The sequence below is a fragment of the Phycodurus eques genome, chromosome 6 (assembly GCF_024500275.1).
Source record: "Phycodurus eques isolate BA_2022a chromosome 6, UOR_Pequ_1.1, whole genome shotgun sequence".
NCBI classification, from domain to species: domain Eukaryota; kingdom Metazoa; phylum Chordata; class Actinopteri; order Syngnathiformes; family Syngnathidae; genus Phycodurus; species Phycodurus eques.
The window spans coordinates 10,229,685-10,257,222 of NC_084530.1; the positions used below are offsets into that span (position 1 = coordinate 10,229,685).

General features: G+C 42.5%; 2 protein-coding genes across 6 annotated transcripts in view; both read right to left on the reverse strand.

Moving 5' to 3' along the window:
• crebbpa (CREB binding protein a) overlaps positions 1–8,283 on the reverse strand; it is a 71,807-nt gene extending 63,524 nt beyond the window's left edge. For all 4 annotated transcript variants that reach the window (XM_061680707.1, XM_061680708.1, XM_061680706.1 and 1 more), the window contains exon 1: positions 7,389–8,283. In XM_061680707.1, the coding sequence (XP_061536691.1) occupies positions 7,389–7,476 (88 nt within the window). In that variant the 5' untranslated portion in view covers positions 7,477–8,283. The remainder of the gene's footprint in view (positions 1–7,388) is intronic.
• A 1,682-nt stretch (positions 8,284–9,965) lies between these two features.
• adcy9 (adenylate cyclase 9) overlaps positions 9,966–27,538 on the reverse strand; it is a 42,619-nt gene continuing 25,046 nt past the window's right edge. The window contains exons 4-12 of one of the 2 annotated variants that reach the window (XM_061678574.1): positions 26,391–26,498; positions 25,998–26,272; positions 25,264–25,366; positions 23,087–23,304; positions 22,398–22,557; positions 21,012–21,160; positions 19,364–19,393; positions 14,615–14,897; positions 9,966–14,456 (exon numbers count right to left, since the gene is read on the reverse strand). In XM_061678574.1, coding sequence (XP_061534558.1) covers positions 13,452–14,456; positions 14,615–14,897; positions 19,364–19,393; positions 21,012–21,160; positions 22,398–22,557; positions 23,087–23,304; positions 25,264–25,366; positions 25,998–26,272; positions 26,391–26,498 — 2,331 coding nt within the window. In that variant the 3' untranslated portion in view covers positions 9,966–13,451. The remainder of the gene's footprint in view (positions 14,457–14,614; positions 14,898–19,363; positions 19,394–21,011; positions 21,161–22,397; positions 22,558–23,086; positions 23,305–25,263; positions 25,367–25,997; positions 26,273–26,390; positions 26,499–27,538) is intronic. The other variant, XM_061678575.1, reaches the window with a different exon arrangement.

Here is a 27,538-nt window from a genome sequence, read left to right on the forward strand (position 1 = left end):
TGCCCGATGATAGTTGGGATAGGTTCCAGCACGCCCGCGAACCTCGTGAGGAGAAGCGGCTCAGAAAATGGATGGATGGTCTGTACTCTGGTCTTGTTGCTGTCACAGTATTTTGATGCCTCTCTGAGTCTGCCTCAGCAGTATCAAGTGTGTAATTTGCTCTGAGATGAATTAGGTTGATAATAATCTACACTGTTTGAGCTGAGCAAGGTTTAAAGCCATTGCTCTGTGCATGAGAACCAGAGCAGAAAAAAACTCAATAACACAGATTCCGTTTATCAAGCATTCAACCCAGAGGTGACAATTGCGAAATCTATTTCGTTTTGCCGCTCCTTGAGCTGTCACCTTATCGTGGTGGAGGGGTTTGTGTGTCCCAATAATCCTCGGAGCCAAGTTGTCTGGGGCTCTATGCCCCTGGCAGGGTCACCCATGGCAAAAAGGTCCTAGGTGAGGGACCAGAAAAGGCACAGCTCCAGAAACCCCTATGATGACAATCAATTCAGGAAGACATTTTCCCTTGCCCGGACGCGGGTCACCGGGGCCTCCCTCTGGAGCCAGGCCTGGAGGTGGGGCTCGAAGGCGAGCGCCTCGTGGCCGGGCCTGCACCCTTGGGGCCCGGCCGGGCACAGCCCGAAAGGGTAACGTGGTTTCCCCTTCCCATGGGCTCACCACCTGTGGGAGAGGTCATAGGGGTCAGGTGGAGTGCGAGCTGGGCGGTGGCCGAAGCCAGGGATCTTGTCAATCTGATCCCGGCTACAGAAGCTGCCTCTAGGTACGTGGAATGTCACCTCTCTGGCAGGGAAGGAACTCGAGCTGGTGTGTGAGGTCGAGAAGTTCCGACTAGATATAGTAAGACTCTCCTCCACACACAGCTTGGGCTCTGGTACCAGTCCTCTCGAGAGGGATTGGACTCTCTTCCGCTCTGGAGTTGCCCACAGTGAGAGTGGCCGAGCAGGTGTGGGTATACTTATTGCCCCCCAACTCGACGCCTATACGTTTGGGTTCACCCAGGTGGACGAGAGGGTAGCCTCCCTCCGCCTTTGGGTGGGCGCCCGGGTCCTGACTGTTGTTTGTGCCTATGCACCAAACAGCAGTCCAACCTTTTTGGAGTCCTTGGAAGGGGTGCTGGAGAGCGCTCCCGCTGGGGACTCCATCATTCTGATGGGGGACTTCAATGCTCACGTGGGCAATGACAGTGAGACCTGCAAGGGCGTGATAGAGAGGACCCCCCCCCCCCGATCAGAACCAGAGTCCCATCGGGCCTTTTTGGTCTGTGGGACTCCTGAGGCAGCTGATGGGCACTGGCTGGCCAAGCGGAATGCAGCTTGCATGGTCACTGAGGCAAAAACTCGGGCATGGGATGAGTTCTGTGAGGCCATGGAAAAAGACTTCCGGACGGCTTCGAGGAAATTTTGGTCCACCATCCGGCGCCTTTGTCACAGATTCTGTTCATAACTTTTATGGACAGAATTTCTAGGCGCAGCCGAGGCGTAGAGGGCGTCCGGTTTGGTAGCTTCAGAATTGCATCTCTGCTTTTTGCAGATGATGTGGTTCTGTTCGCTTCATCAAGCCGTGATCTCCAATTCTCACTGAAGCGGTTTACAGCAGAATGTGAAGCGGCTGGGATGAGAATCAGCACCTCCAAATCTGAGAACATGGTCCTCAGTCGGAAAAGGGTGGCGTGCCCTCTCCGAGTCGGGGATGAGATCCTGCCCCAAGTGGAGGAGTTCAAGTATCTTGGGGTCTTGTTCATGAGTGAGGGAAGGAATGGAACAAGAGATCGACAGGCGGATCGGTGCAGCGTCTGCAGTGATGCGGACTTTGTATCGGTCCATTGTGGTAAAGAAGGAGCTAAGCCGAAAGGCGAAGCTCTCGATTTACCGGTCGATCTACGTTCCTACCCTCACCTATGGTCACGAGCTGTGGGTCGTGACCGAAAGAACAAGATCCCGGATACAAGCGGCCGAAATTAGTTACCTCCGCAGGGTGTCCGGGCGCTCCCTTAGAGATAGGGTGAGAAGCTGGCCATCCAGGAAGATCTCAGAGTACACCCGCTGCTACTCCACATCGAGAGGAGCCAGATGAGGTGGCTGGGATATCTGATCCGGGCACGTCCCACCGGGAGGAGACCCCAGGGACGACCCAGGACACGCTGGAGAGACTATGTCTCTTGCCTGGCCTGGGAATGTCTCGGGATCCCATCGGAAGAGCTGGAGGAAGTGGCTGGGGAGAGGGAAGTCTGGGCGTCACTGCTAAAGCTACTGTCCGCGCGACCCGACCTTGGATAAGCAGTATAAAATGGATGGATGGATATTTCATTTTGACCTGACAGCACAAGAAGGGTGAGCTACCATTACAAGCCACACCTCCGGTGAACTATGCACATGCGCTGCAGGATTTGGTTGAGTAAACTGAGTGCTTTCAGGATCGACACTAATTCTTTGCTGGGAAAAATGAAGAGCAATGAACGTTGTGCCAGAAGTATCATTAAACGTAAATTTTATTTGTCTATTTGTTACCAGCCGATTACTATCATGTCAGATATCAGCAGACATCTCCGGGAGCGGACTTAGAACAGCTATGGCCTTCAAAATTTACTGGCCTCAGCACTAAGCTTCAAATAGTTCTATTGTGCCACACAGCTCCTCTCTGACATCTCTCCTCAGAATGTAAATCATCTTTCGCCTCAATTTATAGCAATCAAAATTTTACGTCACCTTGATTTGCCATTATTCCAACTTCCAAATAATTTCCATGCAATGGTGGCGCATCTTGTAAACCTGTGTATCAGGACAGTGGACATTTTGGGAAATCAAGAAAGGGACTGAAGGTCTGAGGGACCCAACATGACAAAAGATGGCATGGATAGAGGGGCAGGGGCATGTTTGCGCTTCCCAGAACAAAAGCTTTTCTGAGCTATTAATGAGTTACACATACCAAAAAGGGATCTTGAATTTAAGACACACAATCATGCATTCTTCAAAGGTCAATATCAAGGTACAAAGTCAGTAATCAGGGCTCAAGACTGCAACCAAATTGGTCGCATATGTGACCTTTTTTTTCCCAGCTCGTGGGATTAAAAATCTTGTCGCAATTGCGCGAGTGTGTGTTTTAATGAAAGTTTCTTTTTTTCCACTACAATCTCCTCCTGTAAGAGAGAGAGGGAGAGCGCTGTGATGCAGTGTCAATCATTGTTATGAATTCCATTTGAGTTAAAAGCGACCCGCTGCAGTATGACTGACTGCCTCCTGCAACATAATTGAGTTCTTCCATATAGGACACGCTACTATCCACAGCATCATCGCGTACACACACCCCACATATGCGCATCATAGACATGCCAGTACACCGTTGTGTCTGGACAGTGGCCACCACGTACCTATATTGACACTGGCCCGCTACTTATTCATTTTAAAAGTCAACTCATCTGGACTACTGCTGAGCAAGTTCGCTAGCCCACACCTACCTTGTTAAATCCAGTAAACCGGGTAAACTCCCGCTGCAAGTCACCTACAGCTTTTATTTTATTTTTTTATTATTATTATTGACACCCATTATCAATCCTGCTACATTTGTTACCGGAATGAAACCAAAAGTTGTTTCCTAGAGTGACATCAGATATGATCGTCTGAAGATTGCAAAGGTGTGTGTGTGTGTGTGTGTGTGTTTTTTTTTTGGGGGGGGGGGGGGGGGGGGTTAATGCCGCTAACTGAAAAGATTGCCTGCTTAATTTGTCTCTCGTTTTCATTTCACTCATTATTACCAACACAGGGTCATGTGCAAACGTTTTACTAACATTGTTATGACGCTAACAAACCTAACAAATGTATCCGTCTCTGTCTCTCTGAACCCTGTTTATAGCATAGACATATGAAGATACTGTATGTGCAAAGTTAAAAAACCCAGACTCCTTTAAGGAGATTATATAGGAAAACAAATTAAATGATTTTAAATGGGGAAATCAGTTTGTTCTGCTACTAAATAATTTGCAAATTAGTGAGAATGATCCTAAACAAGATTTATATGGTGGTGGTACACTTATGCAATCTTTTTTGTTTTTTATGTATGTTAATCATATGGTTGTGGCAATGCTCAAAATTAAGTGGTTTTTCCCAGAAGAAAAGGATTAGGGTTGGGGATTGTTTGGGGGAAACATGTTTTGGTGGTCACCGGTGCTCAGCAGAGGAGAGGACATTCGTTTTAAGGCTTGCTTGAGGTATGTTCACGTACTTTTAATTAGACTTTACAATGATCTGATCGGTGTGATCAGTATCGGCCGATAATTAGCATTTTAAGGTGATCGGCTTTCATGTCATAAGTCACCGATCCGATCAATTACGTCATCAATCATCTCCGTACAAAACATTTAACTCTGCGTCTTTGTCGCATAGGAATCCAAAAGCTAGTTTATTTTTAGCCTTGTCACGTGTTTTGTTGCACAGTACTGTAACTATCTCACGGCCAATAATGTTTTTCCAATCTTGTCGGTGAAAAAAACACGTCGTCGGCGTGTGACTATTTTGCGGTGTCTCAGACAAACAACACGGAAGTTATTTGCATTATGTGCAAAACTGAAGAACGTCGTGGGGAACATCATCTAAATGTTTCAACACAAATTTGATCGAGCACCTGAAGAATGTACACAAGGAGAATGCCCCGTTCAAGCAACGCAGCGTGGGGGGGGTCAAACGGACTCGAACTCTGGACCAAACCTGTCCATAAAGCTGGGACAGTGAGAAAGTTAGAGTAAGCATGTCATTAACTGTATTTATTAAAGTAATTTAATTGCAATAAAGAAATTTAATTTCAGTAAGTTAGCACCGATTTCTGTCATTTAATGTTGATTTGACCTAAACTTATGTCAGTGGCCAATCCTTGAATGCCCCGTAGAGGTCATCGGTGTTTTATCTTTTGTCTAAAATGCTAGAGAATAATTTGAGCTGGGACAGCTCCAGCACGCCCGCAACCCTTGTGAGGATAAGCTGTACAGAAAATGGATGGATGGATGGTTGGATACAGTATACAGTACACAAGTATATACAATAAATGAACAAGTCCTGTAATTAGACATTGTGATCGGATGTAGTTTTTTTTTTTTATAAACTTGCTGATCGGTCCCAAAAATCCTGATTGTGTAAAGCCTAATTTTTTCATATCCAATTCCAGGTCTCTTTTGTATGTGGATATAAATCAGACATGTCTCCGATGCGACTGCAGTCTGGAAGCTTCGGTCACGGTCATCTGACCTATACGTCGTCAAATGGACCGTCACAACTGCTCGACAAACAGATGAAACGAAAAGCAATGGCAGACAAAGGAGTAGAGAACAATCAGTGGCAAAAAGCTGCTTTAAGAACGGATAAATACATGGGTGGACCGGTCACTTCCAAGCACAAAATCCTTTAATTTGTCACAAATGCCTCAGGACGAGGGGTCATATTTACTTCCGTAAACACACTGCACCTTGCGTTTTGTGCACATGTGCTGCGTGGTGATATGCTTTGTGAGCATGCATATCACTTGACGGACGCATTACGTTCAACTGGCTTTTGTTTTGTAATGTGAATGACTACATAAAAAATTGGATTTATCAAAGAATCCAAACTGGGCAACATGCCCAGCAGGGTAAAAGTAGCCATAGTTAAAATTACTTGGCCCATTTCAACCACTACAGCTAGCTGTACCTAACCCCTGAAAAATGCATCTTCCCTGGATGCCACAATTTACAGAACAGTTCGTTGTCATTCAAAGTCCAGGTTTTATGCATTTTGTGTTATTATTATTATTATTACACCCAAAATGAGCAAATTATGTGCCATATCATGTGTAATATGTTGAAACAAAGCATTGTGGGTATGTAACTAGCAGGAAGCAGGTGCTCAAATTTCTGTCATGTAGTGTGAGCCACAGGCTGAATAAAGTGTGCCGCCATGCTTAATAAACCGTTATCTTTCCTTAAGTTTTTCTGTTATGTGAATTTACACATCGACACAACACCAAGCGAGACGGTGACGCATCGGACGAGCCCACCGCATGTGTGCCATTCGGAAGCCTGTTGTTAGCTATCTGGTGGCTTGCACCTTTCGTCGTGGCGTGGAGAAGCCCCGCAACAACTTATATTCCAGGCACCGGAGACTATCAGCAGATATATTTTTGCATCTTAAATATAAAAGGACATGTATTGTGTAGACATAAAAAGACAGGACATTTGCCAACATATTTGATTGCCAGTTGAGCAGGGCGTAGTTTCAGCGTATTCAGCGGCCACGGCCACAGCATCCGACACAACGGCTTGATTTGTTTCCAATTTTGAAATGTACCTACAGTACAGTACATGGGGATTTCTTTAAGCATTCAAATTTGGCAACACTGTGTGGTATGTCACAAATTCATAAGGCATTTTTACTTTCACTTCACAGGGACATTAAATGCTCTTCCATTAGATGGCAGAAGGTACATAATTGGCATATGGATTCACTTTTTGCGACATTTTTTTTTTTGGTGGTGTGCCACAGAGTTTTTATTATGTAAAATGTGTGCCTGTGGCTTGCCTTGATAAAGGGTGGGTGGGAAACACGACTGGTTTAAGGTGTTGGTAGCTATGCAGTTGTTAAACGCCAGGCGCCAATCACTGTTGTCATAGTTAACTGTGACTCTGATCTCATCCTTGAAACAGTTCAACTTTTCTGAATTATGTTGGAGTGTTGGTGTTTTCTACACATTGAACAAAAATATAAACGCAACACTTTCTTGAGCTAAACTCCAAGATGTAAGATTTGATATACTCACAAAATGACTCTCTCTCTCTCAAATAAAACTGCATATTTTCGAGTGACCTTTTACACTGGCCAGCCTATGGCACACCTATGAAAAAAAAATGGGTTGGAGGCAACTGATGGTCACACGAGACACTGACAGTTTTTCTGATGCGCCCGGAACTCCTCAATACAGTCTAACTCAACTCGGCAAAGGAGAATCGCTCACTAACACAGATTTGTGAACAATATTTGATAGAAAGACGCAAACGGTGTACATAGAAAAGTTTCACATTTTTTAGGTCAGTTCATGAAAAATGTTAACAAAAACCAAAAAGTGGTGCGTTGCTATTTTCGTTCAGCGTAGAAATCCTCACAGCTACGAGACATTACTCTGTATTAACTTCAGGTGGTTTTAGCACATACGGACAACTCCCATACTAAACAACTGCAATTAAATTGTCGTCAGGTATTCGGCAATGCTGTAATATTACTACCAAGCATTCCAGTGCACATTCGTGGCCTGTCAACATTAACCCAAGCCGCATGTGCGTTGACAGTGTGTTCAAATGACAGTTGTCCCTAACGCTAACGGACATGGCATTAAAATAGGAACGTTTGTGAGGCCTTTACCTGGTCCATCAGACGCTGACAGGGCAGGTGAATTCAGTTTCGGCCGCTTCGAGCTCGGAGGTCCGACGTCCAGCAGGTTTTCAGCCATGTTTTTTTTTTCTTCTTCTCCCACTGGTCAGTTTCGACGAGAACCGCAATTATTGTTTGCTCGCTCAAGCCCAAAGCTCCCCGGCTAGCACATTGGCGAGTTGACAGCCTGCTAACGTTCGCTAACTGACTAACAGCTAGCGTGGACGCCAGCTATCAGCTAAGTTAACAGCTAGCGTTAGTTAGCTCCTCCGTGCTTCGCGAGTCGGTGTCTTCAAAAGAGATGCAATAGCGCCCCGCTCCGCCACCGCCATTCACCCCATGATAATCCAACACCCACATTATTAGCATTAAATACCCCAATTTAAAAGATTCCCCATGTAAAGCTCCAACTTCAAGACGTCGATCCAATGAATTCAGGTGAACTGCTGCATTCCGATGAAAAGGTCGTAAATTCTAAATGTTCAAAGTACTCATTTTGGGTGACGTCAATTTTCTTCATGCAAAAAATAGCGAGAAGCTCCACAAAAATGCACGGCTGCAGGAAAATGGGGGGATTTTGCAATTCACTTCGAAAGCTACGGTCCGATCCCAGTTTGCGAACGGTAAACAATACTGCTCCCGAACGGCGACAGGGCTGAATCGCCGCACTCTGAACGGGAATCGGATATACCGAGCCTTTCTGTCCGACGACCACCGATCCAGTTTCCCCTTTTTTCCGCACAAAATGTCTCCGAGTCGAAGTTAAGATTTCATTTTCGGGGGGAGGACGCTGTCACATCGCGGAAAGCATGCTCGATTTCAACATTAAACCCAGTGTTGGACCGAAATCCCTATTCCGAGCCACAACAAGATGGCGGCTGTTGATTCCTTCGATACAAAAAAGTTTTTTTTCTTTTCCAGATCTGCTATGAAGGGGGAGGGGCCGCGCAATCACGCCCTACGTGAAAACACCACCCTGCTTAGCCACGGGCGGCGCTGCAGTACTGTCAAAAAAAATACATGCAAATCATTACCCGGATCCTTAATTGGTCGAAAGCAATTACTTTAAACAATCGTTCTCAACTCTTGTCACTCTGGGACCTGAATTTTCCATTTTTGCTAAGTCCTAAATTCAAATCTATTGCTCAAAAACATATGTATACCTCTCAACAAAAAGGGCTATTTGGGTGAATATTTTGGGTGAACCTAAAATGCACTATAACATTTGCAGAACATAATTTGACCAAACTTTAATGGTTTAAATAGAATCGGTATTTGAAGTTATTTTCATCATGCTATTCACATTTTGACATCAAGAACAACTGATCAACAAGACCTCACCATAGTAAGGCTTAAAACTGGATATTCTCAGAGGGAAGTGGCCCCTGAGGTAGTGTCATCAGCAGCTTGCAACAGAGATAGACTGGGACAGTCACAGAAAGGCAGGAAATTGGAAACACAGAATTTCATGGATCTACCACCTGTTGTGAATTTTTCCATTCAGTTCAATGTTAGAGATGAGCAAGGTGTGCTAAAGGTCCTGAAACATTGAACTGTTTGGACATGTGCATTCAAATGTTTAGAGAAGGTCAAATTAAGTTCACCTGTAAAGGTTATAGTGTATTTTACAGTATACTTAACTTTTTGTGAGTATTGTATGTCATATTTTTAAACATAATTACACGTGCTTACATATTCAAAGTTCCTTTCAGAACACCTTAAACTGAAGAGCATGAACCGACAACTCCATATAAAAAAAAAAATTGTAGTAAAATTAAATATTTACAGTTGCACAAAATATGGCCACAAATGTTCACTTATAGTATATTTTGTTCCTGATCTCTTCTTTTTACGAAAGTCTTACCTAATATGTTCTGTGTGGGAAATCTGTATGGTACAGATGCGTACCGAATTTGGATACATTTACCGTAATAACATTTTTGGTGCGTGCCTGTCAAAATAATGTTAGTTTTCCAAACAAAAGGCCGGTCTGACCCGAGGATGCACATTAAATATTTTACTGTGCAGGAGGTTCACAGTTTACAAGAGTTCTGCCCCTACATCAGCAATGTATCCCAAATTTGTACATAAGTCATAACAAGCCATTTTACACTTATACTAACGTAGTAGTAGTCACAGTTATAGAAAATATTTGTATAAAACACGTTAGGCCATAAACATACAACAATCAAATGATAAACACAAAACAATCAAATGATAACCAGTAAGTACAGTGGTAATTGCGTGTGGTTTCTTGTCCCGCTTGACCATGCCATTCGTAATCTCAAAACATTATGTCGGTACCGACGTAAAACTGACGACCCACTTTAAATGTTTACATGCACACCCACCCAAAATGAGTCTGACACCCACTTTTAGGTCTCGGCTCACCAGTTGAGAATCACTGGTTTATAACATGCTCTTATAATTGGACGTTTATGTAATATTACTGTGTAGTCTGATGTTTCTAATGAAGAATATCAAGCTTTCAATCTCTCTTACTTTGCTGAAAACATGAACAGTCAACAGCAAGAATCACATTGAACTTCATGAAATACAGGCAGAAAATAAGTTGGTCAAACAGTTTTATACACACTCTATGTTCACATGTTGAAAAATAATCAAAAACTGTCTTTTGGGATCAAGGGACTATCAAAAAATACTTTAAAACAAAGCTGTAATGCTCATCTTTGACAAAAAACCATCTTTTTACAGTGTTCACAACATTTTTTCTGCTTGCAAGTTTATTTCAATCATACTGAAAAATAAAGAGTAATGAAAATCATATCCACACTCAAATAGGCACACATTGCATCAGTTGTGAGACGAGTGTCTCTTTTTCATAGTTTTCTGGCAAAATCGGACACATGCTCATGTATAAAAACAATTGTGACAAACTAATTGCATATGTACAAACATTGAGTGCTTTGTGCAAAATGTGTACAGATAATGATCATGTGTTGATATAGGATACTGGGTAATGTGCACTAAACATACATAATACATCTCATGAGCATTAAACCAACGCATAAAGGAAAAAGCATTGTTGTCAAACAGCCCTCATTTTTGCCCCAGTGTACTTAAAAAACATAAATACATTGAAATTAAGGGTTAATTATATTGCTAACCTTTCCAGATTCATTTGACAGATCGGGATTATATTGTTGCATTGATTTGAACAAGAGCTAGTAAAATGGTGAATTTGCTTGTTCCTAATTTTGCTGGCCCAAAAAATTTGTATTCCTTATTTGTGTTCAATGCAACAAGCGGTTTTTGTGTTTACACAGAGGCAGCTTCCCTTTTTTTCCCTGCAAAACAGCTATTGCAATACACTTTATCAATCAATAGTGTCCTTTAAATTTGCAAAACGGAGGGACCTGAAGAATCCTGTGTGTTGCAATGTTTGTAGAGTAATCCAATAAACTATTCTCATTAAACACATTTGTCGAATGAGTGATGCTGAAATGAACAGTGTGGTGCTAAAATCCAATTAAACATACTGTGTATCTAACAAGGTGTCAAGCTGTTATGTCTCCATAACACGACCATGTGTGTTCAATATTTGTCCCATATTAGGAACACTGTAGCTCTAATAGATTAATGAAGCGTTACAGCCATAAAACAACAAAACAGAAAAATGGTAGGGGGGCAGGAGCTGTTTTTGATGGGTCATTCTGAGTTGAGAAGAACATGTTTGTCTTCTATTCTGCAAGGTTTGGTTATGTATCTTATACTTTTATTCATACACAAGATGTGACAAATAATTGAAAATATTTTTGAACATAAAGAATTAAGATCATTGTGTAATTCGTTTATTGGCTAAAAGTAGAAGAAAAGTGACTGAGAAAATAAGCCAAGTAGACAAGGCTTTGAACCCATAAATCACTTTGTGTGACTCCAACTATTACGACTCCAAGTTTTTATACCGTAGAGAAATGTAATGCGATGCGTAACCACACGCTACACACTGATGTATATTTATACACCATAGTATTTTGTTGATAAGGCACTAGTTGCGGGAGAAGCGGCTCAGAAAATGGATGGATGGCTGGATGGATGGTGTGCAAGGGTACTGATTATGATGAATCATTTCTGACAGTTCCCACAATTCTGCATTTTTACAAACTATTGATGACAAGCAATGACTTAAATTAATATTGACTTATTAAAATGTTCCACACAATTGTATTATGTAAGTTAAACACAAAAACATAATTGCTGTATTTTTTGTTTAACTAAAGATATGTGTGGAGTCAAAAGTCAAGACTATTTTCTGGTGTATTTGTGTGTTGTATTGAGTTACAAACACCACAGATATATAAAGATGTAATTACACTCTTATCAATACATGCTATTGCCCAATGCACTGCAATCAATGCAACACTTTTGTGCCTATTGCTCCGACTATATCTGTGTTTATTAACTTAATTAAGGAAAACGCTTTCTCACGGATATAAGAAAACAAGTGCTTCATTTGATGCCAACGCCACCACAATAACCGAGACAGGCAGTTAATGCGGGGTTGAAAAATAATAAAAATATAACACTTATTAAAAGAAATGTAGATACCACCCTGAACATACAACCATCTATTTTCAGCATTATACCACACATTCGGAAAAGCGAACTCCTCACAAATACACTCATACCTTTAGGCACCACAAAACAATCAACTCATTTAGGCTGTGATGCACCTAAAGATCACACAATTAAAGTGGCACAACATTAAGTATTGATACAGGAGAGGCCCCCTCAATTAAGAGACTGTCTCCCACATGTTTAACAACAATCACACAGAATGATGGAGAAAACTGAAATATTGAATGATGATAACCGGGGGACTGACCAATGTGTTATTTTGTCATCTGACTAAGGCAACAAATGAATGTTCTGTGTTTTGATTTTTGATTTTGTCTACACAGTGATTGTCCCTCACAGTCCCACTTGATGTACTTACTACTCCACTCAAAAGCTTTTCAATACTGTACACCTGTCTTTGCATGGGGAGATGACTGTTTAAAGCTGTGCAACGCATTCAGTGATGTAATTTGTTATAATTCAGACTTTTTGCAGATCTCGTCAGACTGCAAAGAAGTGGAGTTTACTGTGTGGCCTTTACCTTCAATGAGTTAAAGTTAAAATCGACCATTTCACAGGCCTAAAAGAGCGTGTGTTTCATGCCCATTTGAAAGATCTTGGGTCACAGTATCAAGTCTAGTTAAAGTGCCTTCCTGCTATTTGTGATTATCTCCCTTTTCCCCTAATTTAAATGTTATACAATTTTATGTTGTGCTTTTGATTGTACTTTGTGAGAGAAAATATATTTTGTTTTAGCTATTTCACTTCTAAAAACAAGTGGTCGAGGAAAAAACATTGTGCAAGACCTGTGCTTAAATGTGCATGTACAACAAAATCAAATCTATGCAGCCTGCTTTGCAGCATATTCTCTTAAAATGTGAGCACAATACTGTAAATAGCCCTCATGTCAAAGTAGAATACATAGAAAAAGTTAACACTGCTTCATGTGATTCTCTCATTCTTCCCATAGTTCCTTGCTTAGCCTATAATGCTGCATTGGCACCTATTATTATGAATCTAAAATGATTTTCCATTAAGTAAGATCAAGATCAAGTTAAAATGGTATGGCACAACAATCATGATTTTTTTTATTTTATTTTTTTCCCCCTCCTTGCACTGAAAATAAAAGTGTGACGTAAGAAACCACAGTTTTCGGCAGTCTACATGTTAACTTTGTTCGTTATTCATATTTGTTCTGTTCTAGTCCCGTAGGCACTTAATTACAATGTGAATTAAAAAAAAAAAAAAAAACAATACCAACAAAATATGGTTTTGCCCCTTTTGGCCGTCATCCTTCTCTACTGTGGTCAACACAGGTTCAGTCCACTGCAACACTAAATTCCATTTAACAACGGAAGTAGCAGATTTTCCTCTTCTACCTCAACTTTTTGGCTGGACCAGAAAACAGCCCTGGATTAATAGCAGCTGGGATAGCAGGGTGTTCGGGGGGGAGACCGAGATGGAGGAATAGGATGATCAGAGGCGGGCGTAAAACTCCTCGTTGAGTCTCGTTAGCTCATCCACCTCCTCCACTATAGCCTCCTCTCCATTTGACGGCACCTGAGGGGACACTTGTGCACCTTCTGAGGCTACCAGGCCAGAGGTGGTGCGAGGGGAGTTATGGTCTTTGGTGGCAGACTCCCCAGCTTGGTGTGAAGCGTCCCTATATCCTTCCTTCCTTGCTTCTGTGGACGAAGCCAAGACCGTCTTGGGCCTTACTGCACTTTGCAAGTGTGGAGGAAGTGTGGACGGAGAGGAAGAAGGCTGAGTGACCGCTGCCTGGGTAACAGCTGATGTAGTGTTTGTCAATGATGCCACTGGCGAGGGTCCGACCCAGGCACTAAACTCCTGTTTATCTTGGCACATACACTCTCCATTTTTAGGGAAGAGAAATGTCCTCATTTGCCCTTTTCCCTTCACATTCACAGTACCTCTATAGTCAAACTCCAAGCCCATGGCGCTGAGCACAGCGTGGCTTTCTTCGCTCACCTGCACCCGACACTCCACACCAGTGGAGTCCATGCGGCTGGCAATGTTGACCGTGTCTCCCCAGATGTCGTAGAGCAGCTTAGTGGTGCCAATCACCCCCGCCGTCAGTGGCCCATGGTTGAATCCGATGCGGAGCTTGAAACCGAACCCCAGCATGTTCTTGTTGAAGTCGTCCAGTACGCCCATCATCTCCAGGGCAAAGCTGAACAGTGCCCTCAGGTGAGCGTGCGGAGAATCCTCTTCATACTCCGCCAGTTGCTGGACATTTAGCCCAGATGCCGCCATGTAAGTGGCACCGATTGTCTTGATCTTTTCCACGCTCTTGAATTCAGGTTTTCGAAGAAGCTCATCAAAGTCTCCAATTAACTCATTGAGGACACGGTAGCACTCTTTGCCACCCTCGTAGCTCTCCTCATAGAACTCACTGAAATTTACAATACTGGCAAAGATCACGCCCACACTGTCATGGTTTTTGGAGTAGCTCTGTGTCACCTGGGAAAAAATAAACAACAAAGTATCAGAAAGTTGTACTACTGCAATATTGCATCATCATTTCATTTCTTAAAATACCACTAATAAGTACTGATGAAATGTGAAGAAGAACTATCAGCTTATGTCTTAACATTTTTGTGTGACATTTTGATAAAAACCTTGAGCTGGTCAGCGACATGGATGGGGATTATGTTGCCAAGTAACCACTCTGCCTGGTCCCGCATCGTCTGGATCTTGGAGCGGTGCTTGTCAGCCTCCACGTTGCCATGGTAATGCAAACGGTAGCTGACCTCAAACTCACGGTTTAGGAACCAGACGAGGAGAAGAAGCAGAAAGAAGGCAAGAACTGCTTCTGGCACCAGAAGATCAAGAGGTCTTAGAGGAGGATGATGGTCGGATTGTGAAGTTGACCCAACATTCTGTAATATGGAGATGTTCAATCTGAGGGACAGAATAAATGGGAAGTCATAAACAATTGCTTCAAAATCAAATGCAACATGGATAAAGGCTGGAGAGAAGACTTGAAATCACTAAAAGAGGAATGGGATAACTCGCCACACAGTATAATTTTGAGAAATCTATAAAAATACAGTTTAATATCAAGCCCCTCATATGTAGCTTGAAGCCTCCTCACACACTGAAGTTTTTCTTTTTCCCCTCAATGAGCACCACCAAATAACACTCATACCTCACTGACCAACACAATTAATTTAAGCAGTTTAGTTTATGGTTTCCACTGTCAGAAGTTGTGAAAAGTACCAACATAGGAAACAACATAATTGGAATAACGTTTTGGCACCTTTTGGCACCCAGTGGAACTAAAACCAAATTGATCAGTCAACAGAGAATCCACACTTCCGTACTTAATTTGTTTTCACACTGCCACAGGTATCACGTTGCACCCAAACAACCTATTATGAAAATTCAAGACAGCTCTGCAAGCTTCGCCTTTTGTCTGCTGTTGTTAAATATAATCGAATTCCTCAGAAACCCATGAGTGGTCCGTGAGTAACTAAGTAATAAAGGCCATATATAAGTCGGATTTTTACGTGCCTGGCTTGCACACCTTCCATCTACCCACATTCTCCCATCCAGGCTTCTGAAACCCTAGCATTTGTAACCTGAAAATGTGTGCGCAGCCACCAAAGAGGTGCTACTAATTGAAGTTTGAGACTGTCTGTATATCATGGCACATGGAGTTTTCCCGAGACTTGTGAATATCAAAGAAAACCATTTGGAAAATATAGCACACTTTCAACATGAAAATACCTTCTGCAGCGGATGTGTCATTGTCAGTGAGACGTCTGCACCGCGTTGTTTAATGCGCTATACTTTAAGGAGAGTAGGTGGGGGTTTTGTCATGAACGGAATAAAGGACAGGACCCAAAATGCACAACTCCAATTCAAATGGACAATTTCACAAAGAGAGGTTTAATAAACGGGAGGAGGTCGGTACACAGGTAGACAATCCGAAAAGGCAACAGTATCCAAAAAACGTGAGGCAAAAAGGCAAAGTCAATAATCAGAACAGGGTCTAGGCTTACTATGAGTCGGTGACGTGGAAGCAAGGAAGGCTGGAACGTGACAACAAGGTACAATGAACTGGTGACCAGAAATAATGCGACACGAGGTTAAATGCACGGGGTAATTAGGGTAACCGAGGCACAGGTGGGGAAGATGCTCTCAGGAGCAGGTGTGTACGAGACAGGGGGAAGACAACAACCATAACACACACCCATGACAGGTTTTTGTTTTGTTTTTTTATTCGGGATGAAATAAATCCAATAAAAGGAATTTAATCAGAATACTGTGCTTATGACTGAACGCATGTTTGGAGGTCCATCAAAACAGCTCTCAACAGTTTGCCCAACCAATCTACATGTGCTTTATGGACATGGAAAAGGGATTCGACTGTGTCCCCCGAGGGGTCTCGTTGGGGGAGTACGGGGCACTGGACCCCCTAATATGGGCTGTCCAGTCCTTGTACAACTCGTGTCAGAGCTTGGTCAGCATTGCCGGCAGTAGTGTTGTTTCCAGTGAGGGTTAGACGCCGCTAAGGCTGCCCTTTGTCACCGATTCTGTTCATAACCTTAATGGACACAATTTCTAGGTGTGGCCAAGGCGCTAGAGGGACCAGTTTAGTGACCTCAGAATTATATCTCTGCTCTTTGGAGATGATTTGGTTCTTTTGAGGACATCAAGGGGTGATCTTCAAGTCACACTGTAGCAGTTTACAGCAGAGTGGGAAGCAAATCTGAGACCATGATACTCCGTCGGAAAAAGGTGAAGTGCCCTCTCCACGTCGGGGATGAGATCAAGTACAGTGGGGAGTTCAAGTACAGTGGTGTGAAAAAGGGCCTCCTTCCTGATTTCTTATTTTTTTGCACGTTTGTCACACTTAAATGTTTCCCATCAACAAACAAATTTAAATATTAGTCAAAGACAACACAAGTAAACACCAAAATGCAGTTTTTAAATGTTTTTTTATTATTAAGGGAGAAAAAAAAACAAACCTATATGGCACTGTGTGAAAAAGTAATAACCCCCCCCCCCCCGTTAAAACATAACTTTGATTTATCATTCCTGAGTTCAATTTCTCTAGCCACACTGATACTGCCACACCTGTTCTCAATCAAGAAATCACTATAATAGGACTTGCCTGACAAAGTGAAGTAGACCACAATATCATCAAAAGATAGACATCATGCCAAGATCAAAATAAATTCAGGAACAAATGAGAAAGAAAGTCATTGAGCTCTATCAGTGTAGAAAATGTTATAAACCCATTTCTAAAGCTTTGGGATTCCAGTGAACCACAGTGAGAGCCATTATCCACAAATGGCGAAAACATAGATCAGTGGTGAACCTTCCCAGGAGTGGCCGGCTGACCAAAAATTTCCCAAGAGCGCAGCAACGATTCATCCACGAGGTCACAAAAGACCCCACAACAACATCCAAAGAACAGCAGGCCTCACTTGCCTCAGTTAAGGTCAATGTTCATGACTCCACCATACGAAAGAGACTGGGAAAAATGGCCTGCACGGCCGAGTTCCAAGACTCAAACCACTGCTGAGCAAAAAGAACATTAAGGCTCGTCTCAGTTTTGCCATAAGACATCTTGATGATCCCAACACTTTTACAAAAAATACTCTGTGGTCTGACGAGACATAAGTTGAACTTTTTAGAAGGTGTGTGTCCCATTACATCTGGCGTAAAAGTAACACTACATTTCCGAAAAAGAACATCATACCAACAGTAAAATATGGTGGTGGCAGTGTGGTGGTCTGGGGATGCTTTGGTTCTTCAGGACCTGGAAGACTTGCTGTGATAAACAGAACCATGAATTCTGCTGTCTACCAAAAAAATCCGGAAGGAGAATGTCCCGCCATCTGTTCGTGACCTCAAGCTGAAATTAACTTGGGTCCTGCAGCAGGACAACCATCCAAAACATGATCTACCTCTAAATGGCTGAAGAAAAACAAAATAAAGACTTTGGAGTGGCCTATTCGAAATCCTGACCTGAAGACTATTGAAATGCTGTAGCATGACCTTAAAAAAGCGGTTCATGCTCAAAATCGCTCCTACGTAGCTGAATTACAATAATTCTGCAAAGATGAGTGGTCCAAAATTCCTCCACAGCGCTGTAAGAGACTCATTGCAAGTTATTGCAAACACTTGATTGCAGTTGTTCCTTAATAATAAAAACCTTAATTTAAAATCTGCATTTTGTGTTAACTTGTGTAGTCTTTGACTAATATTTAAATTAGTTTGATGATGGGAAACATTTACATGTGACAAACATGGAAAAAAAATAAGAAATCAGGAAGGGGCAAACACTTTTTCACTTTCAATTTTGTACCTTCGGTTCCTGTTTACAAGTGAGGGAAGAATGGCACACGAGACGGACAGGTGGCGCAGCATCTGCTCTGCAGTCATGCAGACTCCGTATCAGTCTGTCGTGGTGAGACGGAGCTGAGCCGAAAGGCCAAGCTCTCAATTTACCGGTCGATCTACGTTCCTACCCTCACCCATGGTCACAAGCTGTGACCGAAAGAACAAGATCACGGCTACAAGCTGCCTAAATTAGTTTCCTCCACAGGGTGTCCAGGCTCTCCCATAGAGATAGGGTGAGAAGCTCGGTCATCCGGGAGGGGCTCAGAGTAGAGCCGCTGCTCCTCCACAGATGAGGTGGCTCAGCCATCTTGTTAGGATGACTCCTGCACAGCTCCCTGCTGAGGTGTTCTGGACACATCCCATTAGAAGGAGGCCCTGGGGTCGACCCTGGACACATCCCATAAGAAGGAGGCCCTGGGTTCGACCCTGGACACACTGGAGAGACTATGTCTCCCGGTCGGCCTGGGAATGCCTCGGTATCCCTCCGGAAGAGCTGGACGATGTGGCCGGAGAGAGGGAAGGGTGGCTTCCCTTCTTAAGTTGCTGCCCCCGCAACCCAATCCCAGATAAGCGGGCGGCGGGCGGGCGGGCGGGCGGGCGGGCGGGCGACAGACAGACAGATAGACAGATAGATAGATAGATAGATAGATAGATAGATAGATAGATAGATAGATAGATAGATAGATAGATAGATAGATAGATAGATAGATAGATAGATGGTTAGGGAGATAAACTGTGCACCACACTACACCAACAGGAACGTGTCAAACAGATAACCAGTGCAGACGGTATGAGTCATTACCAACAAAAGTGACATTCAGCAGCCATTACTGCGGGTGCACAGAGAGAGTGATAAGGAGGGAGGAATTGGGCAGAAAAAGACTGGGTAAAAGCCACCTGAAAGCTGCAGTTATGAAAACTATAAAAAGCAAGCCATTGCTCCTGTTGACCCTATATAATAATAATAATGTCACTCATCCATCATACACCTCTGTTCCCATGGAGATACTCACCCATGAACTGGCAAGTTGTTATTACTGGAGCTGAAAGAGGAAAGTGGTGTCAATCAGAACTGCTGTCACATACAGCTAACACACACATACACATCTCTTTGTCCAAACAAACTAGGAGGACACTAATAACACAGTGTAATAATATAAATTGTACAACGAATACACATTTGGAGTTTGAGAAAAACTGATATGTCCGAGAGAAATCACTGCTATAAATATACAGCGGCAAAAATACTTCCAAAGGTGCTATTGACCTGAAAATTTAACCAGATGTTTGGAACAACTCAAGTAATCCATACATACAAAGAAAGTAGAACAAATAAACTCAGAAATTAAGCTGTGTTAAAAATGTGAAAGGACACAGGGAAACAGTATTGAACACGCCAACTGGTATTTATTTAATACTTTGTGCAAAAGCCTTTGTTTGCAATGACAGGTTCAAGACGCCTCATGTATGGAGAAACTAGTCGCATGAATTGCGCTGGTGGGATTTTGGCCCATTCTTCCACACAAGCAGTCTTCAAATTTTGAAAGTTCCGTGGTCTTCTTTTATGGACCTTGAATTTCAGTTCTTTCCAAAGAGTTTTGATTCAAGTCAGGTGATTGACTGGGCCATTCGAGCAGCTTTATTGTTTTTCTTTGAAACCAATTGAGTTTCCTTGGCAGATTGATTTGGATCATTATCCTGCTGAAATGTCCACCCTTGTTTCATTTTTATCATCCTCGTAGATGGCAGCAGATTTTTGTCAAGAATGTCTCGGTACATTTGCCCATTCATCCTTCCTTCAATAATGTGAAGTTTACCAGCACCATTTCCATCATGTTCCCACCTCCGAACCTTTTTAGGGTGATGTGCAGTGCCATTTCTCCTCCAAACATGTTGTGCATTATGGCATTCAAACAGTTAAATTTTGCTCTCATCCGACCAGACTATATTCTCCCAGTATTTAACTGGCTTGTCCAAATGTTGTTTGGCAAACTTTAAATGAGCTTTGACATGCGTTTTTCCTCAGCAATGGGGTCAATGGGGTAAGCGTGCATACAGGCCATGGCGGCGGAGTACATTACTCACTGTTTTCCTTGTGACAACAGTATCTGCTAATTCCAGGTCTTTTTGAAGCTCTCCTCTCTTGGACAACTCTTCTGATTATTCTTTGCACTCTGTCACAAATTTTGCGAGGAGCACCTGATCGAGGCAAATTTATGGTGGTATTACCATACTCAAAATGGCGGCATTTTGAGTAACGAGCAAAGTAATACCACCTGACAGATTGTGTCATTTCACATTTTTACACACAACTTAATTTCGGATCTTATTTGTTCTACTTTCTTTGTATGTATGGATTACTTGGGTTGTTTCCAACATCCGGTGAAATTTTCAGGTCAATAGCACCTTTGGAAGTATATTTAGTGAGAAAAATGCTGACATGTTAAATAGTTATTTCAGTCGCTGTAATTGTAGTAAGCAATAGTGGTAGTTTGACTGATACTTTTAACTGGACTACTTTCGTAGTTACAAACTACATGCACAGAAGGAACATTTATTTATTGGCATGCAAGTCTTCTTCCATGACCACGACAGTGCGACCCTTCAAAAAGAACTTCTCTTTTACAGTAGGCGGGATACAATTGGTACAAGCATATTCACCTGTACCTGTGCAAGGGGCTATAAAGCAACAGCAATATGGCGATCCCAGTAGCTGTGGCCAGGACCGACCGCATCCAAAAACTGAGTTGACAGAAGTTGCAGTATTGGATGATGGCGATGATAGTGGCACAGCACAAGAACATTGTCAGCTAGAGGAAAGAGAGAAAAAAAGGAATTTCAAACAACTAGCAACCTCTTAAGTACCCTGTAAAATTAATTCTGGGATTTTTTTCTAAATACAAACCCCAATTCCAATGATGTTGGGATGTTGTGTAAAACATAAAAACAGAATACAATGGTTTGCAAATCCTTTTCAACCTATGTTCAATTGATTACACTACAACGACACGATATTTAATGTTGGAACTGATTAACTTGATTGTTTTTTTTGCAAATTCACTCATTTTGAATTTTATGCCTGCAACACACTCTAAAAAAAGATGGGACAGGGGCATGTTTACCATTGTGTTACATCACCTTTCCGGTTAACAAAACTCAATAACAGACATGCAAACACCTAAGGCATGAAAAAGGTGACGAAAAAACAAAACATTGTAGGCTGGCTTATCTAGTGTTAATACCTATGCCCGGGAAGCCCAATAGAAGACGTTGTCTGCCGTTCCAATACTTTTGAAGGGGACTGTATACGTCATCAAAAGGCAACAAACGTCACAAAAAACAGACGCCACAAAACGGCAACGGCAGACATAGCAGCAGAAAACAGTTTGTGATGAAAAAAAAGATGCTTTTTAACTGATAAATATAAGATAATGGTTGCGCCGATTGCACAAAATCCTTGAAATTGCCACAAATGTGTCATGAGACCTACGCGAGGGGCCATATTTACTTCAATTAACACAGCGCCTCGTGTTTATACGCAAGCGCAATGTGACCTCCTCTTTTATGCACGAGTGTGACGTACTGTGGACTTCTGTCCACAGTAGAAGCCGCATTTGTTTTTGTAATGTGAACAACTACATCAAAAAATCAGATTCAACAAAAAAACTGAATTGGGTATCATGCCCCGCAGTGTGAACATTGTGTAACTGTTACCCACCCTAATCCTAACCTTAACCAATCGCAGTGCACACTAACCCCATCCCTATTCCTAAAACTAACTGTAACAAATTTGATTATTTTTAATCTCCCGCATCGTGCCCTTCCCACGATGCGGGAGACAATCAGGTTGCAGTGGGGCGTCCTGCCTAAAACAAGAGTGTGATTCCTAATACCGCCCCAAAGATGAAGGTGCCATTAATAAGAAGCAATCAAGATATGCTGTACATCCCTGTAGCTACAATCTCTACCCCACCTATGCAGGGCTTGATCTGATTGGTAATTTGTAGCATTGACACAAGGGATGTCTTTTAGAGGCCCGTAGTTTACCTGAAGCGGTAGCTGGACACCCCAGGTCAGGTGGGACAAGACTGAGACGGCGGGTAGAGAGACTAACACGGCCCCAATCATGTGACGAGCAGCCCAGCCAGATACCACCAGAAGCAGGGAGCGGGTACAGTTCATCACTTCCTCTAGATAGAAGGCCATGCTGCAGGAGAGGATATGTGACTGTCAGTCTCATTAATAGAAAAGCGGTAAAAAAAAATGTTTTTTTAATTAAATCAAGCTTTGATAAAAACAACCAAGATGACAAAGATTGTTTTTTTTTTTTTTTTTTTTTTTTTTTTACATCACTGAAAACTTTTGGGCGGCATGGTGGACGACTGGTTAGCACATCTGCCTCACAGTTCTGAGGGCCCGGGTTCAAATCCGGCCTCCGCATTGTGTCTAGCCGCGTTAGCTAGACAGCTTTAGCTCGTAGGTAGCTGGGGCGGCGCAAAATAGCGTGCATAAAGCCTAGCCTAGCGTTAGGCTTTGTGCTAGCGTGTATAACAGTAATTCACCTCGTCACTCACATGTACATCGATGGTGGAGGTTGGTGTCAAGCAAATAACCAACTGTCTTAACATTATATAACACCTGACCTCAGGAAGTGCCTTACTTATGAAAGCTAGATGCCACAACGATCAAACAGAAAGTGAAAGAACATACCATCTAGTGTATCAAAGTAGGCTCACCGTATTGAGAGCACCAAAGAGGCCAGCTCCAGCAGGCCAGCCATGGGAGCCACAGCGAGTGATGCAGAAGATGGGGGGCCCACATTGGCTGAGCTCACCAGCGGGGGAAGGAAACATGCCAAGGTGAGGGCCAAGAAGACAAAAAAGCTGAGAAGAACATCAAGGAAGGAGCTGAACGTGCAGCTTGCAAAGGTCTGTTCTTGGACTTGGTTTTTCACCTGAAGGAGAAGAGTGAGGGAAGTGGTTGGCTTGACTCTCCGTGAAAGCCTGACTGCATCATGAATCACACTTGCTTCCTTGCTGTATAGCAAAGACCTTTATGAATGTTGAAATAAAATATGCAATAGTCTTCAAGTATGTTAGACGCTGAAAAATATAAAATATATACTGAACGTCTTTGACAAAATTATAGGGGTGCCTTGAGGTACGAGTTTATTCATTCCGCGACCATGCTTGTAACTCAAAAAAATGTATCTCAAATCATCGCTGCCCCTTGAAATGAACGGGAATGGCATTATTCCGTTCAGCCCTGAACCAAAAAAAAATTGTTTTTAATAATGAAAATTTGCACTATAATACTGTACTTAATAAAAAGATTAAATCATAAGAATTAAACAGTTTTTGCATCATGATTTTATGCTGCAATCCAATCCAATGTGCTATGCCCGCCTTGACCACCAGGAGACAATAGAGTATAATACAATCACGCAACCCAACAGAAACTTCTAGTAATAGTGTGAGTGATTCTGTAATAATATTAGTGACTTTTCAAAAAGAACGAAGAACATGCCTGTAGGTTTTGTCATATTTTCTGTCTAAATGTGTTACTCCATCATTAGTGTTGAATTATCAGTTGCTTAAGGTTTCTAAAATTGCGACTACTGATGCTAACTGCTAGCATGTAAATGGCATTTTCCATATGTGTTAGCATTAAGCTAAACAGACTATCGTGACGCAGAGCTATGTAGTTGTTTAAAATGTGTAACTATCTTTGGTTATGTTTAATTTGACAGTTTTAATTGCTCACCATTTGCCAAACTGCTTATTGTGAAGTGGGTTGAATTGGGGTCACACAGCGCACGTACAGTATCTCAACTTTGAGCTCACAAGTCAAAGCAAAAAAATTCCGAAGTCAGGCACTTGTACCTCAAGGCACCACTGTTGGTGCCTTGTATCTCAAGGCACTAACCGCTGGGTTAAAGGTTACTTTCAAGTCTGCTTGGAAGTCGGACACCCTTGAGGTGAAACCTCAAAATGTTTCAAGCAAACGAAAATTTGCTTGAAACGTGACAATTGTGACACGCTTGTATTTGCTTTGTTTTTAAAAAGACAATCTGACTGTCCATCAAGTCACGCTGAACAGGATAAGTGTTAACTGGAGATATCTAGTGCAAGCCGTAATTTAGAGAAAAATATAGTTTATATCGTCTTTCGGAGCACACCACCAGTTACTGTATGTTTGTTGTCAGACTAGGGAGTGCCATGAGGATAGCTTCATCAATTAATCAATATTTTAGAAAGAGAGTGCACTACTTGGATGCAACTAGCAGTAGCACTCTCTTCGTTCTCACTTGATGTGGCTTGAAGATGAACAAGAAGAAGTCAGCTATGGGAAGCTGAGCTGCAATAATGCAAACTTCCGGTATGGCAGCTCCTTCTGTCAGCATCATTTTCTCAACACAAGACTATCATTAAACAGGACTTCAAAACATCCTAATAATTATATTTTGAAAATAACAATTGGTCATTTTCCCGATAATCGATGAGGGAATTTTTGTCAAATGGCCATCCTTATATTAGACTACTGCATCTCTGAAGTTAAGCTTGAATCAAAGTTTCTTCCCAATTGTCCCTACTGCAACAAATGCATTGAAAATGACTGCAAAATGTTTGTAAGTACTGAGCTAAGAGGATTAGTGAGTTATTTAGTAACACTGGTACAACAGTAGGAGGCCACATGCTTGTGACGTCTTGCAAGCTACTTGGAAGAGACCATGGATCTTTTAAGTGTGTGAGGCCATCCCTACTGGGCCTTTTACTTGGAAACAAGTTAAAACAACTCTAAAAGTCTGTTGCATGAGAAGATATATAATATTTATTGACACATTTTCATATTTTCATATTGGAAAATTAAGTGTGTTACAAGAATATGTATACGTGAATAATTGTGTTTACACCTCATCCTTGTAGCTGCTGCGATAGGCTGTCTCCAGAGGCCGGTCTAGAAAGGTGAGGCTGATCTTGTTGATGGGTGGTTTGAAAAAATAATCCTTCATCAGACTGAAAACAGGAGAGAAATGCCAACTACATATGTATCCGAGAGGAAATACAACAGACCAAAAAAAACTTAACGAAAAGATCAATGCTATTGATAGTTATCACGCCGTACCTTATACAGTTAGCTCACTGAATAACGTCAAAGTCAATGGTAATATGTTTGCATCTGCGTTTGGACAGTTCTTTCACCAAAGAAGTGTTTTTGCATGTTCTCCTGGTGCTTGCATGGGTTTTCTATGGATACTCCCAAATTCCTCCCACATTCCAAAAACATGAATTTTAGGTTCATTTAAGACAATTTTTTTCATTGGAGTGAATGTGAGTATGAATAGTTGCTTGTCTTATGTGCCCTGTGATTACTGGCCAACAGTCCAGGATGTACCCTGCCTCTTGTCCAAAGTTAGCTGGGATCGGTTCCAGCCACCTGCGACCCTAATGAGTACAAGTGCTACAGAAAATGGATGGATGCGGCACAATCAAATTCTTAAGAAATAAGATTAATCCTAATAAGTCTGAGCTTTTTTTTTTTGTTTTGTTACATTAACAGCGGAGAATAATATTAATGTATAACATTGCCATGCAAATTAAGTCATGCTTCAGTGGCATCATCAGTTAGGAAATTCCAGTTGCTCACCTGTCCTCTCTGATAACATCCACAAAGTGGGCGTCGCTCTTTTCTTGAAAGTTCTTGGCACGCAGCTGAATAAGTGCTGAGTGCTCCATTCCTGTACCCGGTGGTCCAGCGCCAACTGGCATGCCAACACTGGTGCCGGTCATCGTACTTGTGCTCGGCTTCTTCTCTTTCTCCTGGAGCATGTCGCACAGCGAGCTCTGGCTTGCCCTCACTGGATCCTCCAGCGACGGGACCAGGAGGCCATTGGCCGTTCTGAGACTGTTACCAGGAAGGTACTGGAGACAGACGAGAAAGAGAATAAAGATACAAGGACAATTGGCATGATGGACAAAATGTTGGAGTGTCAGACACATTCACTGTTGCTGACATTGCGTGTTCACGCATGTGCGGCACCTTAGCATTGCTAATCTTGCGCTCATCCTGGCAGCCGTTAAGCACAGCCACTTCATCACCGTGTTCTGCCACTGAAGACATGACCTCAAGGCGAGAAGCACACGGATGCTGGAGAACAGAAGAAGTTAACTTCAGACATCAGTGATTTGGCTTCGGGACTTTATTCACTTTTGGTCAGTGGGGGTCCTAAGACTTGTCTTGTTGCATTGAGATTAGGGCTGCACAATATATTGTTTGGTCATCGCGATGTGGAAATGTGCGATAGTCACATCGCAAAGGTCCTGATGATGTAGGGGAAAAAGAACTCAAGATACCCAACATGCACTGCACGCATCAGTCCATCAGTCACAATCGTACTTTGAATAGCGCTCGAAAAACTTTCTCAGAATAAGTCAAAACGTCTTCAAGTTGTTTGTCACTCACACCTGTTGTTTATCGTAAAACTGTCACGTAAAACAATTAAACAACGAATGTCAGCTAATCCGAAGTTCCGACTAGATATAGTCGGGCTCGCCTCCACACACAGCTTGGGCTCTGGTACCAGTCCTCTTGAGAGGGGTTGGATTCTCTTCCACTCTGGAGTGCCCTCGGTGAGAGGCGCCGAGCAGGTGTGGGTATACTTATTGCCCCCCGGCTTGGCGCCTGTACATTGGGGTTTACCCCGGTGGACGAGAGGGTAGCCTCCCTCCGCCTTTGGGTGGGGGTACGGGTCCTGTCTGTTGTTTATGCCTCTGCACCAAACAGCAGTTCAGAGCGGCTTGTCCATAACGAACACCATGTTCAAGCATAAGGGTGTCCACGCGTACACTTAGCAGCAGGACACCCTAGTTCGCAGTTCGATGATCGACTTTTTGGTCGTGTCATCGGACTTCCGACCGCATGTCTTGGACACTCGGGTGAAGACAGTGGCGGAGCTGTCAACTGATCACCACTATATAAGCCACACTCATTAAATAAAATTAACTTTTTTCACGCATAAGCCCCAAATATAACATACAAATACCAGAGAAAAAAACTGCTAACCTTATTGAAGGAAATTAACAAGTGGAAATAGCACAGCGTAACACTGAAGTGAAAAATACTACTGATGCAACAACCAAATTATGCACTACAAAAAAAAAAAAAAAAGGTACATAATCGTTCCATTT